The 13,730-nt window shown below is 36.7% G+C and overlaps 1 protein-coding gene across 1 annotated transcript; it reads right to left on the bottom strand.

Annotated features, from left to right (window-relative positions):
- Nucleotides 1-4,899: 4,899 nt before the first annotated feature.
- LOC140838450 (aconitate hydratase, cytoplasmic) lies at nt 4,900-12,452 on the bottom strand. Its single transcript, XM_073204757.1, has 20 exons — nt 11,990-12,452; nt 10,967-11,071; nt 10,517-10,677; nt 10,343-10,435; nt 9,317-9,502; nt 8,955-9,116; nt 8,465-8,609; nt 8,252-8,394; nt 8,100-8,156; nt 7,920-7,999; nt 7,765-7,840; nt 7,323-7,508; nt 7,175-7,242; nt 6,977-7,095; nt 6,773-6,894; nt 6,411-6,509; nt 5,856-6,335; nt 5,624-5,722; nt 5,248-5,490; nt 4,900-5,039 (listed from the first exon to the last, which is right to left on the bottom strand). Exons 1-20 carry the CDS (start codon nt 12,294-12,296, stop codon nt 4,971-4,973), a joined length of 3,000 nt encoding a protein of 999 aa, XP_073060858.1. The 5' UTR covers nt 12,297-12,452; the 3' UTR covers nt 4,900-4,970.
- Nucleotides 12,453-13,730: the final 1,278 nt, after the last annotated feature.

Here is a 13,730-nt window from a genome sequence, read left to right as displayed (position 1 = left end):
GTTAAAATGAAGTGAGGTTAGTGTCGTGGTAGGATCTCATTAACCAATTTATATCAACATCATATTGAATGATCGAAAATGACATCTCCTGTCGTACTTGTGGAGAACCCTTGCCGAACATGTCTTTTGGGGGGATTAATTTAGTCCTATTTTTTAATCAGATTTTAACTGACACCAGAAAAAGCCAAACCGACCCGGTCCGACAAAGCTCCATGTGAGAAAAACAACCATGAAAAACGTGTGTTTCAACCTGCCCTCTAGGCATTTTATCTCTAATAATGTATATGTAAAAAATCATATTTATTTTTATCCTCTGGGTTCTTGAACTTGGTTATCTTTCTGGCTGAAAATCACTAATTCTGGATTGAAGAATTTGGCCTTATTGGTGAGATGAACAGGCAAATAGATTAGGTTGGACCACACTTCTTGAATAAGAAACCGAGATTGTTATGGAGTTTCTTCACAATTTCTTTGACTTTCAGGTAACAAAGATTCCATCAAAATAGGCATAATGAGCTAACAATTATTTGAAAAATAGTTAACCAAATTAAAAATTTCTAACCGAGATCAGATGTATTGGCAGAGCAACGCTTGCACGATGAGGAAAAATAAAACAGTGTAAAATAAAAGAATAAAAATAATGAACTCCCTACAACTACAACCACTCTTTATATGAAACATGAATAGCATATCCATTTAAGTAGTAAGTTTCTTCTCACGAATCTTTATTCATGCGACAGTCAACTCATATTTACAATAATAAATAATAATTTTGACATAAAAAATAATATGTTTTCATTGGTGATCCAAATAAGATATCCGTCTCATAAAATTGATTCGTGAGATAATTTCATAAAAGTTACAGTGAACATGCCGATAAAATAATATCAAACTCCGAGATCATAAGAAATGGCAACGAAATATACATTTTCCAAATATTCTCTTAAATTTTTCCTCCTTTTTAAGTGTTGCTATAAATTGCTATTTGCAATATAATGAAATCCATCCCTCCTATTTCATCCTCCAGCGGAAGGGACGGAACAATAAGATCAACTAGAATTACCATCTGTATTCAAAATGTGCATTGTAAGAAGAACATGGAGATGTCAAAAAATGAAAACAACATCAACCACGCTTGCTCCTCGAAACTCTGACTGGCACGCCTCTTTGAATCTCCATTCTTTCTTCTGAACATTCCTTCATTTCAGTCTCTTTCTTGTCAACAAAACCCATCAAATCTTTGAAGCTAGAGGCTAAGGCACGCATATCAGAACATGAAGTTTCACATTCCTCAACATTCTGCTGCTCTTCCTCTGTATTATATCTGATGTATTGCACACAAACCCTCCAAAAAAAAGATGTCTAATGCAGTAAAGCACGCCATGCCGCACATAAGAAATGAGAGAGAGCCGGTTTTCATCTACCGCATTGGTCTGACTCGAGCATCCTGCTTGTGAGAGCCATTTGTCATGGATCCTTTGGAGCTCGCCACTTTCTGAGACTTAGAGCACAGCCGTTGATAAATCTATGGCCAGTGGCAAATCCCTTTGGAACACCCTTCTACATGACCAAAGGTTTGATGCTATACCAATAGTTAATAGTACAAATCTCATTGTGTTTCAATCATTTTGCCACATTAGCAGCCAGACAGAGAAGGGAAAATTGATGCTACCCAAAAATTTTGTTTTCAAAGGGAATTTACCACGTTAACATAATACAAATAGAATATGAGATCCACCAATATCACAACGGCAGAATTTGGACAAGGATTGTGAACCCTGACCCAAATTACAAATATAGTTACAAATCCCCAACCAATCTTTGTGAACTCCTGTCCCACAATACTGAACTCGCACTTTGTGGTGGACAAGAACAGCTTATACTTGGGGATTTGTAACTATATTTGTAATTTGGGTCAGGGTTCATCAATCCTTGTCCAAATTCTGCCGTGTCCCACAATACTGAACTCGCACTTTGTGGTGGACAAGAACAGCTTATACTTGGGCTGCCCATTACTAAGGATGTAAATGAGCCGAGCTGTTCGCGAGTTTTTCGGATCTCGGCTCGTTAAAAAGCTCGTTCGGGCTCGTTCGTTAAGCTTATCGAGCCGAGCCCGAACCTTATTTTGGGCTCGACAATTTTGTTGAGCCGAGCTTGAGATTAATGATGTTCGGCTCGTTAGCTCGTGAACATGTTCGATAATAGGTTCGTGAGCTCAAAATTGAGATCGGCTCGTTTAGTTGGCTCGTGAGCTCGAGTTCGAGCTCGGCTCGTTTAGCTGGCTCGTGAGCTCGAGCTCGGCTCGTTTAAGTGGTTGATGGGCGAAAAAAACGAAAATATCAGCGACGGTTTATTATAAACCGTCGCTATATAGCGACGGTCTGCATTAAAACCGTCGCATATTAGATTTAGCGACGGTTTATTAAAACCCGTCGCTATTATAGCGACGGTTTACATCAAACGATTTTAGCCGTCGCTGATGGCAACGGTTTTGACTTTTGGGGTTTAGGTTTTAGGGTTTTAGCAAACTGTCTATAAATTGTCGCGTTTAGAGTCGTTTGTAACATTTGCACTTAGTCATCCTGAGTGTTTATTAAATAGATATATTAGTTGTCCTTACAATCGAAAAAAATGTCAGAACAAACCATATTTAGACGAAATTACAAACCATTTGTGTTTCCTAATAAAAAGTACAAAATTGTTGATGTCAATCGAAAAAAGAGTCTTGGATACTACGAACCATTTGTGTTTCCTACGCAAGCCTCGCAAGTTGTGTATTTGACTTATCCAACAACGAAGAGAGCAGAATCAGATTGGATGCACGTGAGTACTCTACGTAGGCGAGCTTATGTCACTGATGTTGAGCAAAATACTGAGCATAATCAAATTGATGCGAACGATGCATTTCAAAACAACGAAAGTGGACCTCATGACATCTCAACTCAATTTCTTTTATCGTCTCAAAATCTAGTCGATGCTAATGTTATGTACGACAACGAAATTGATTTGAACTGAAAGTGAAATAGAAGAAGTTCAATATTCGAGCGACGATGTTCGTGACATTTATTGAATTGTACTTTGGAAAAAATATATATTTCATTAATTATAAATGTTAATGTTTTACAATTATTGAATTCATTTTAGCGAGCACGACATGACAGAGATCCAACGTCATGGGAGCTATACGTTCACACACATCGACATGCAGATGGATCTTTCGTTGACACGGGATCCCGCCTGCTCCACGTAAGTTTATTAAATTTCGTTATTCTCATCAACGTTACATTAAGAAAATTTAATTTGATTCATTTAAATCAACATCACAGGAGGAGATGTAGCGCTACATGGCTGATTCATTTTGTATGAAACACTTGTATTATTATTTGCAGATTAATAATATGATTACATTTCTCAAATTTTGTTAAATTTTTTCGATTATAAAGCACAATATATTTTTATTTCAGATTTAAATAATTATAACATTTAAAAAAAAAACATTTAGCGGCGGTTTTTGTTCAAACTGTCGCGACATTAGCGTCGGGTTTTATAAAACCCGTCGCTAATGGCGACAGGTTTGACATACTGTCGCTACAATAGCGACGGTCTAAAATAACCGTCGCTTTTTGGCGACGATGTCTGTAACTAGCGCTATTTGCGACAGTTGTAGAAAAACGTCGCCGATCAGATCGGCGACGGTTATGTATAACATTCGCCGTTGGCGACGGTTTAAGAAAAACGTCGTCGATCCAGATCGGCGACGTTTTTGTAAATACCCGTCGCTATTAGCGATGCTTTTAATCAAAACCCGTCGCTATTGGCGAACCCGAGCCAGGCTTATTAAACAAGATAAACGAGCCATTAACGAGCCGAAGCTCGAGCCGAGCCTGAGCTTCATAAATTCCGAACGAGCCGAGCCCGAGCTTCAAACCCGAGGCTCGTAACGAGCTCGAGCCGAGCCCGAGCCGAGAAAATAATGAAACGAGCCGAGCCCGAGCCCGAGCCCGAGCCAGCTACTGCTCGGCTCGGCTCGGCTCGGCTCGGCTCATTTACATCCCTACCCATTACGTATTACGTCACAAGGTAAGATAGATCATATTGGAAATGTGAATAGCGTCAACTTCACATTTATAACATGTCTTGTGCTCTTCCCAAACACGTCTTAATAATTTTTGTACTGCCCTCCGAGGTGTTTATATAACTAGTATTATTTTACACGTGCGTATATATGACAAGATTTTTTTGGGTATTAAGTAATTTTTTGATATTATATTTATATAAGAAAAAATTCAAAAGTGCAGATGAAAATAAAAAAAATATTTTGTTGAGCGTTTTGTTTAGTTTCTAGTCTCGAATCAAAAACATCGTCTTAATATTGGACTTTAATGTCAAATTGACTAAAAAATTTCGTCATATATTTGTATTGAGATATTTTTATTGAAATATGATAGTTATAAGACAAAAACTTGTGTGAGACGGTGTCACCTGGTTATATTTGTGAGACGGATCTCTTATTTGGGTCATCCGTGAAAAAACATTATTTTTTATACTAAGAGTATTAATTTTTATCGTGAATATTCGTAAGGTTGACCCGTCTTACAGATTAAGATCCGTAAGATGTCTCACATGAGACTCATTCTAATTATAAATGAACTGAAGATTTACTAACCAACATCGAGGAGAATAATAATCAGAAATGAGTTCCAACATGGACCGCATAAAATGACAACCTTGTAGCCATCCCAAATACAACTACACGGTTGTCTTTTCTCTTCACAGAAAATTTTAATCTACGTTATTATTATTCTTTTTATTACAAGACGACTCACTTTTCTCGTGCCCTTTTCCTTTCTTTACTGAAGAATGTAATGAAAAACTCTAGTTAAAGGGATACTAAAAAAATAAAATTTATTTTCAAAGTTTTAAAAAGAAAGTAATGAAAACCCCCTTGGTGCCTAATGGAGCATGCTTCCTTACTGCTTACTGAGCTGTCGAATCACGTACGGAAGGATGCCGCCATGGTTGAAGTAAGCTAACTCAACCTAGAAGATGAATTACATGTGTATCAATATCACATTTTGATAACATGCAAATACAAGCTTTCTTTCGAACTCGCACATTGCCCATTAAGTTCGCTTTTTGTCTTGCAACTTACCACGAAAGTTAACTTTTCTTAAAGAGTTTACACCTGATTTTAAAACTTAGGAAAAAAATGAAGATATAAAAGAAAGATCAGTATGAGGGAGCCACCTCAGTGTCGAAACGGGCAGTGCAAGTGAACTGTTTTCCATTGTCAGTACAAACAGTGACATCTTGGCCAGGGCGGATTTCAGATATGTTGGTAGGAAGATCAATACTGTAACGTTCTTGCCCTGTCAATCCTAATGTGTCCGTGTCCTCACCAGGCTTGAAGCATAGGGGAATAATGCCCATCCCTACAAGATTGCTTCTATGAATTCTTTCAAAACTTTTAGCAATAACAGCTTTGACTCCCTGTTATATATGATAGTCCATTAGTCCATTTGTTTATTTTATACGACCTTTTCTCAGTTTCCTATCTGGGAAGTGTGAAGAAAGAGAACAATAAAACGTGAACCACAAGGACACAAACAGAAGGTAGACTCACCAACAACATGGGTCCCTTGGCCGCCCAATCACGAGAGCTTCCACTTCCATACTCTGCTCCAGCCAAAATTACAGTGTCCTGTCCGGCAGATTTGTATCTCTGAAAAGTTGTGGTTTTGTCAAAATGTAGTAGTATCAAGTGCAGAGCTCGAGGATTTGTAATTGTCGATATAATATAATATCAAAGAAAAAATATCTTCCACGTCTAATGCAAAAAAGGCCGAAAATATTACCATTGCAGCATCAAAAACATTCAACTTTTCCCCAGTGGGAACGTGAATTGTCTTTGGTCCAACTTCCCCATTCAATAACTTGTTAACAATACGAATATTTGCAAAAGTCCCTCTAGCCATTATTTCATCATTACCACGTCGACTGCCATAGGAATTGAAATCCTTCCGATCAACTCCACGCTCAATGAGAAACTTGGCTGCCGGGCTATCATTGTGGATGCTCCCAGCTGGCGAGATGTGATCTGTTGTAATACTATCTCCAAAGTTCAGTAAGCAGTAGGCATCTTTTACTCCATGTGGGCCGGGAGGATCCATGGTCATATTCTTGAAATACGGCGGCTCATGGATGTAAGTAGAACTTGGATCCCATGAGTAAAGTTTTGAAGTGGGCAAGGATAACTGGTTCCACATGGGGTTCCCCTCGGTGATGGCCTCGTATGTACTCTTGAACATTTCACGCAATACACTGGACTGAACCACCTATAAGACAATCCTTTCATAAGGCTGGAGCACAGTTTGCAAAAAAATTCAAGATCAAATATTATATTTAAATACCTCAGCGACTTCTTCAGTTGAAGGCCAGATATCCTTGAAGTATACATCTTTCCCGTCCTTGCCAACACCAATTGGCTCTCGGTCAAAGTCGATATCAACCTGCCAGGAGGTCAACCCAATACCATGAGCATGTATTAATCATTAGAATCCTATAACCAATTCACGATGCTAGGAAGTAGGAAGTATAATCGCATGTCTTTTTTAAGTTGAATACAGATGAATCATCAGTTTATTATTCTGATATTGGACAAAATATGAGGTTGATCTTCGTTTCTCCAGTCTCGAATGTTAATAGGAACTCTGTCAGTCACAGGGTTACACAAATCGTAAATAAATGCATTAAGTTTGAATCAAACACCGACCGTGCCAGCAAGGGCATATGCAACCACTAGAGGAGGTGAAGCAAGGTAGTTTGCTCTAGTCAATGGGTGGACACGGCCCTCGAAGTTACGATTTCCAGAAAGAACAGCTGCAGCAACAATGTCTGCAGAACACAACCACATCTTGATAAATTAGTTGACATGCAAAAAGTACCAAGTAAGAGAGTATCATGGATTTCAACATACCGTTTTCTGATATAGCAGCTCCAACTGATTCATCCAGTTCTCCAGAATTTCCAATGCATGTTGTGCAGCCATATCCCACAATATTGAAGCCTTGCTGATTGAAATATTTTTGTAGCCCGCTGCAACATCCAGAGAAGCAATACTTAATTGCGTTATTTGACCAACTTTTGCCTTAAAACATAAAGAAACAGACAATACCTCTTCTGCAAGTATTTCGTAACAACTCCAGAGCCTGGAGCAAGGCTTGTCTTCACCCATGGTTTTACCTAGATTATCATCATGAGGTTAGCATTCAAAACAAGTGCCTGATCGAATAAACAGCTCATCTTGTGATTAAACTAGGAACCTGAAGACCAAGCTCACAAGCCTTTTTGGCGACAAGGCCTGCCCCAAGCATGACACTAGGGTTTGATGTGTTTGTACAGCTCGTGATAGCTGCAATCACAACACTACCATGCTTAAGCTCTGCCGGCTGACCATGGAATGAAAATTTTGCCACCTTTTCTTGTGCTTCCTTTGGTACAGCAAAACCCTACATCACAGTCAGATAGACACACTGACTTTTTGATATTTCGACAGGATTGGCTTCTTTCATGTTATTTCAAAGCCAGAATAGAGCGCTTAACCCACAATTCACCAACAAGCAACAACACAAACCATAAATAGATCAATGTGAAGAGTGACCTTTAGAAAAATAGGAAAAAAAATTGATTCTAGCTTTCAAAAAGTTATTGAGTTTCTAAAACAATGAACTCAAAGCAAATAAATTTTAATCCTTTAATCCTCACCTTGAATCCAACTTTGTTATCAAGACAAGAATGCCAATCAGCTTTCATTTCTTTCAGAGGGACCCGATCATGAGGTCTGTGAGAAGCTACAATTAGCTATACCCAAAATATGCAACTTTAAACCCGAGGGTGAGTAGAAAACTCCTGTCACGAACCTCTTTGGCCCTGACATACATGGTTCAACATCTGCCAAGTCTAATTCTAAATAAGATGAGTACACTCTTTCTTGTTGAGGCTGACATGCAGACATGCAGAGAAAAATAAAATACAACGTCAGATGAAACCAAGAATTGACAATGCACCAAGTAATCTTTTCGATCAATGCTAAGCCCTACTTCATTGTAATCCACAAACATCCTGTTTGCACGCAGATAACCTTCTATCATTGCCACCTGAATGTACAAAAGAGGTTTTTGCTGATATAAATATGGAGAAACAGAATGGGAGAATCATTTCTTAATAATTTATGAAAATAAAATATGCTTACAGTTTCATTGCTTCTCCCTGTTAACTTGAGGTATAGTAAAGTTACATGATCTACAGGGAAGAACCCCATTGTAGCACCATATTCCGGAGACATGTTTGCAATGGTAGCTCTGTCAGCTAACGATATTTTACCCACACCCTCACCTGAACACAGTTACACATGGAATCACGTAATTTATCCTCTGATGGAACAAACATTACAAATGAAAGTTACCATAGAATTCGACAAATTTTCCAACAACACCGTGCTTCCTTAGCATTTGTGTGACAGTTAAAACTAAATCAGTCGCAGTGACACCATTTAGTAATTTCCCAGATAATTTGAATCCAACAACTCCGGGTAATACCATGCTCATAGGCTGTAAAAACATATAATAGCATTAGCCACACATTGTAGAAAGCACTAAATACAAGTTTCAGCATAACTGAAGAGCAATATTTATTCCCATCGTCAAGCTAATGCAAAGGTAAACTTCCAAAATCTTTATTTTTCACATTGAGAGGCCTTTGAAAAATATGGGGCTAAAGAAGAAAGTATAGATGGGCCAAAAAACACTAACAAAGATAGTTACTGAACAATAAAGTACCACTGTTATGGGAGTACGACATGAAAAACACGACAGTTTGCACAGATTTTCCACGAAGTACAGACTAGTATTTCATTGAGTTTTAAAACTCTGCACTATTTTTTTTACAGGTAGTACCTGACCAAGCATAGCAGCCTCTGCTTCAATACCTCCAACCCCCCAACCAGCAACTCCTAAACCATCAATCATGGTGGTGTGAGAATCAGTCCCGACCACGCTATCAGGGTAGAGTAAGCCCTCAGTGCTGAAGACAACTCGACCAAGATATTCAAGATTGACCTAAACAAAGAAACAACCTCTCATTAACTTGTCTGTTATCAACTCAAATCACAAAGGAAAAACATGACCTCTATTAAAATCCTTTTTTCCACAAGAGAAAACGGTTGTACAAATGAAAAATTGAGGAATATCTGATATATGATATTTCAACGACGTCAAATTTCTTAAATCTCAATGCAATTATATTTATGCTATAATACCTGGTGCACGATACCAGAACCTGGTGGAACAACAAGCATATTGTGGAAAGCAGTAGATCCCCACTTAAGGAAAGCAAATCTCTCCTTGTTCCTCCGAAATTCAAGCTCCATATTTGCTTGAACAGCATTTTCAGACCTGGCAACGTCAACTTGAACAGAGTGATCAATAACAAGGTCAACAGGAACCTGCAAGCACCAAGGATATTGGAATCAGAAACCATAGTGATAGCAGATGGACACACCAGTGAGCGAGCAACAGGAGGGTTGTGATATTAATTTAACAAGGACTGTTCCAAACTAAAATAGTCTGAAATTAGTAAACTACCCAGAGTTATCTAAATTAACACAGGAAAAAGAATACCTGGAATATGATTTTACTAAAAATGAAACCAACAAATAGAGTATTGAATTCGGGCAGAAAATTCAGTCCATGGACAAGGAGGCCATCAAATGTCTTAGCACAATTCTAGCATGACCTTTTTCTCGTTTAGAACCACAATGTAATTTATGAGAATCATTTCAACTAAATCTTTTTAAAACTTCTCGAATTCAAGTTTCATATTGTTTGAATAAGAACTGCTCCAGCAATACAAATTTGCATAAACAAGGGCTAGTTAGGCCTGCTCCCATTCTACACCAAAAGTAAATGTTCCTGGATAAAAGGGATAACAGTTAGCCCAAGTCCAGACCAAACAATCCCCAACTACAACCTTGGCTGATGGATTCCCAAGATAGATATACAAGGTCCACATGTCAACACAACATATTCTCGTCAGCAACTATCAGGTAAAGCAAGATAAAATTCCTAAACAGGTTAAGAGGGCACACAATCTTAGAAAGTATCCATTTGGGAACAAGACAACTATAAATATATGTCTTACGAGCCAATTTTAGATAACAGTTGAGCTAGAATCACTTCTGTGCACAGAAATAAAAAAAATATTCAGTATGGAGAAATCTACTGAGCACGAATTCCAATATCTAGTAACCCAAAGAGAATAAAAACCAGTGCAACATTGTGCATACCAATGGATTGATCTTGTTTGAATCACTGCCAATCTTGTTCATCGCATCTCGCATACAAGCAAGGTCAACCACAGCAGGTACACCGGTGAAATCCTAGGAATAAAACAAACAAGATCAGATGAAAACAGCATGTTATCATAATAGAAGTCAACATACTGCAATTAAAACCAGTACCTGGAGAAGTACACGGGCAGGTTTGAAAGGAATCTCAACTAGCTTTGGGGAAGTATTTTTCCAGTCAATAATCTTCTCAACATCCTCCTTTGTAACTTGGAAGCCATCACAATTACGTATAGCTGACTCAAGAAGGATTCTGATGGAGTACGGAAGCTTATCTACAGCATAAGAATAATCCCAAAAAATGATATAATATAAAAGAAAACATTAGCTTGGAACATTTTGAATATGTAGAAAAAGCATTGAAAAGAATAACATATATATGCTATAAAAAAACGAGCAGATATTGTAAACATTTTGAGAATGCAAAAGAACAGCACCAAACAGAAATGTATTATACTTTAACATCTAAAATTTTGAGTTCAATATAACAGCAACACAAAACTTTGAAGGATTTGAAATCCAATCTAAAAGCTTTAACAAATAGGAAACCTTAAAAATAATTACCAATCCTTGGATCATTTAGGGCGGGCAGGCTATAGTACTTTCCAAATTCACCACCTCCAGGCTTGGGAAGACTGGTAAAGATTCCCTTGAAAGCATTCTCGGCAGCTGAAACCCAAAAATGATGAGCAGCAGTTAAAAATCATCCTTAACCAAAAACATTTTGGAAAATCGAGACTAAAGCTCCCAGTGGAAGATTTTGCATCTAAGTCCAAGCTCATCAATTTTCTAGCATTGAGCTTTTAATGAGGATCAAGTGATTGGAGAAGTATGAGTATTTTATATTTAAAAAAAAACGAGTATTTAAAATCTACATGATGTAACAAATTCGACAATCGATTTAATTTATCCAATATTTATGGTCTAAACACGAAAGTGATCTGAATGATTTTGCAACTAAACAAGACTAGGAACTCTATCCTTCAATCTCCGAACTTCTAACCGTGGAAAAAAAATGCCAAAAAAATAATGAAGAAGAAAAAGTGGTTATAGAACAGATTAACCGAATTCAGTACAACCCCTAAAGTAAACATAATTAAAAATCCCGATGAGAATCAACTTCTATCACATATGAAGAAAAACATAAACCAATCATAGGTAAATCTCAAAAATCACTGCTCCTACCATGGCAGACGAGGACAGGTTTAAAATATTCGCGTTGAATTATGAAAAATAATAATAATCAATTATTTAAACTGTACGTGTAAATTTGTTAAACGTAACTTTCATCCCCTTGATCATTTCAACCAACGGAATAGCTAATAACCATCCGCACCTGATTCTATGATACTTAAAGCTAATTCCCGCCATACCTTCTGTTAAATGTCTATTACATCCTATTAACATAAGGGGGCGAGTGCCATTAGATCAACGTAACATGACACGTCGAAGAGTTCCGTTTGATCACATTCTTGAAAATCAAAAGAATGAATGTCATCGAACGGCAGCTGAATACAAAACTAAGCCCAGAAACTTTCATCGTTGCATATGACTGGAACACAAGAACACAAATAATAGAACACAAACCCATCGTAGCGATCTTGCGATGAAGTAAAGTTGACGAATCAGCAATAGAAGTCGTTCTGATCTGAGAAGTCAAACTCATAGGCGATTTCCACTCGCCATGGCTCCACCTTGGAACAGACCTGAAAGATCGGCAGTATTGACTCCCACCAGAACCAAAATTCCCACCAATATGATTAAAATTCGAAATGGGATTGTTGGATAAGGTCTTAAAAAGCCTTTTCCCAGCCGCAGAAGCAGTCGAAGAGGAAGATGAAGCGTGGGAGGAAGCTCTTCTCAGAAGCGTAGAAGTCCCAGTGGCAATATACATGATTATACACGGATCACATTCAATTCAATACCCAGAAAAAACAAAACAAAATCATACAATAATCAAAGGATCGGGAGGTGACGACAACGGATGAATGGCGTTTTTAGCGGGGAGGAGAAATAGAGTCTAGGGTTGTGTGCCAGCCATGCTATTGTCTCAGGTAGAGAGTTATTATGAAGAATGAAAAAGTTTTATTAATAAACATTATTTTAAATTGTAAATATTAATAATATTGACATATTTCATAGATAAAAATTTGTGAAATTGTCTGACAAAAGATCTATATTATTTTTTATATAAAAATAATATATTTATAACTCGTGAAATTGGTTTATGAAATCGTTTCATGAAAAATTTTATGTTAAAAGTTGTGCTTTATGTTTTATTTCCAAATAAGTGAGTAATGTATTATATTTATATTATAATAGTTGATTGGTACTTTTAAATTTTGGATATATATAATAGGGTGGGTACCTGCACTAGTGGAATTAAGACATAGTCATTGACCCAAACTCAATTGAATATTTACCTTTTACAAATGAAATTGGATTATTACTTTTTATGAATTTTATTTGTTCATTGACTTTTCAAAAAAATTAGCAACTATTTAATGGCTTCTGGACAAGATGAGATGAATGACACTTATCTTTAGTACAATTTCAGTCAAACATTAGATAAAATAAATATAAATATTCAATAAATATTTTACCCTTTGCACGAAACGATCTTGGCGTTTTGAGATCTTACGTTTGTCATTGTATCTACTTATTTTAAAATATTTTAAATCTAATATAACTCAAATTATTACATATATTTAGGCCAAAAAGGGGAAAAAAGTAATTTTTCTGTAAATAAAACGTGTTATTATCCATTTAAAAGGGGGGGAAAGGCGACATTATACATAGATATAATTACATGTACAACAAAGATGCATACAGAGATGGCATTCTTTGTTTTATTTGAGTGGAAAAGGGCAATTTTACTATGGCTTTTAGGACATGGGATATTTTTATAAGTTGTGAAAGTTACACGAATCTCGAACGTGTTAGTCGATTTCATCCTTTTATTCTTCCATGATGGATAAATAATATTTGCCACAAAATTAAATTAGGTCTAATAAACGAATCTACTACGAATAAATTGCGACATAACGTTTTTATGTAATGATTTGAGGTCGTAAAAGGACATGATTGGAAGAAAATGAATTGATACAGAAATATATGTATAATTGGTTTGAAATTTTAAAATAAATTTGATTATGTAATAATGGTATAAAATAAATTAATCCCACATATTGAATTATGACAGAAGTTAAAAAGGTTAAAAAGGCGCTCAAAATTAGTCATCATACACACAGACTGTTTCAATTACGTATTTAAAGGATCCCACAGGATTTAGATGGTCCAAATTTAGCCGCATTTGTGATTTTTAAAA

The sequence above is a fragment of the Primulina eburnea genome, chromosome 8, assembly GCF_022965805.1.
Source record: "Primulina eburnea isolate SZY01 chromosome 8, ASM2296580v1, whole genome shotgun sequence".
Classification (NCBI taxonomy): Eukaryota; Viridiplantae; Streptophyta; class Magnoliopsida; order Lamiales; family Gesneriaceae; genus Primulina; species Primulina eburnea.
Note: the sequence above shows the minus strand (reverse complement) of the source record. Positions and strands in the feature narration are given on the sequence as shown.

Excerpts from the sequence above, each read along its gene's own strand:
- LOC140838450 (XM_073204757.1), bottom strand. The coding sequence starts at position 12,296 with ATGTATATTGCCACTGGGACTTCTACGCTTCTGAGAAGAGCTTCCTCC. Across the intron at positions 7,841-7,919 it reads TGTATGTCAGGGCCAAAGAG|ACCTCATGATCGGGTCCCTC; the intron begins GTTCGTGACAGG and ends AGCTTCTCACAG. Across the intron at positions 7,096-7,174 it reads ACGAAATACTTGCAGAAGAG|CGGGCTACAAAAATATTTCA; the intron begins GTATTGTCTGTT and ends TGGATGTTGCAG.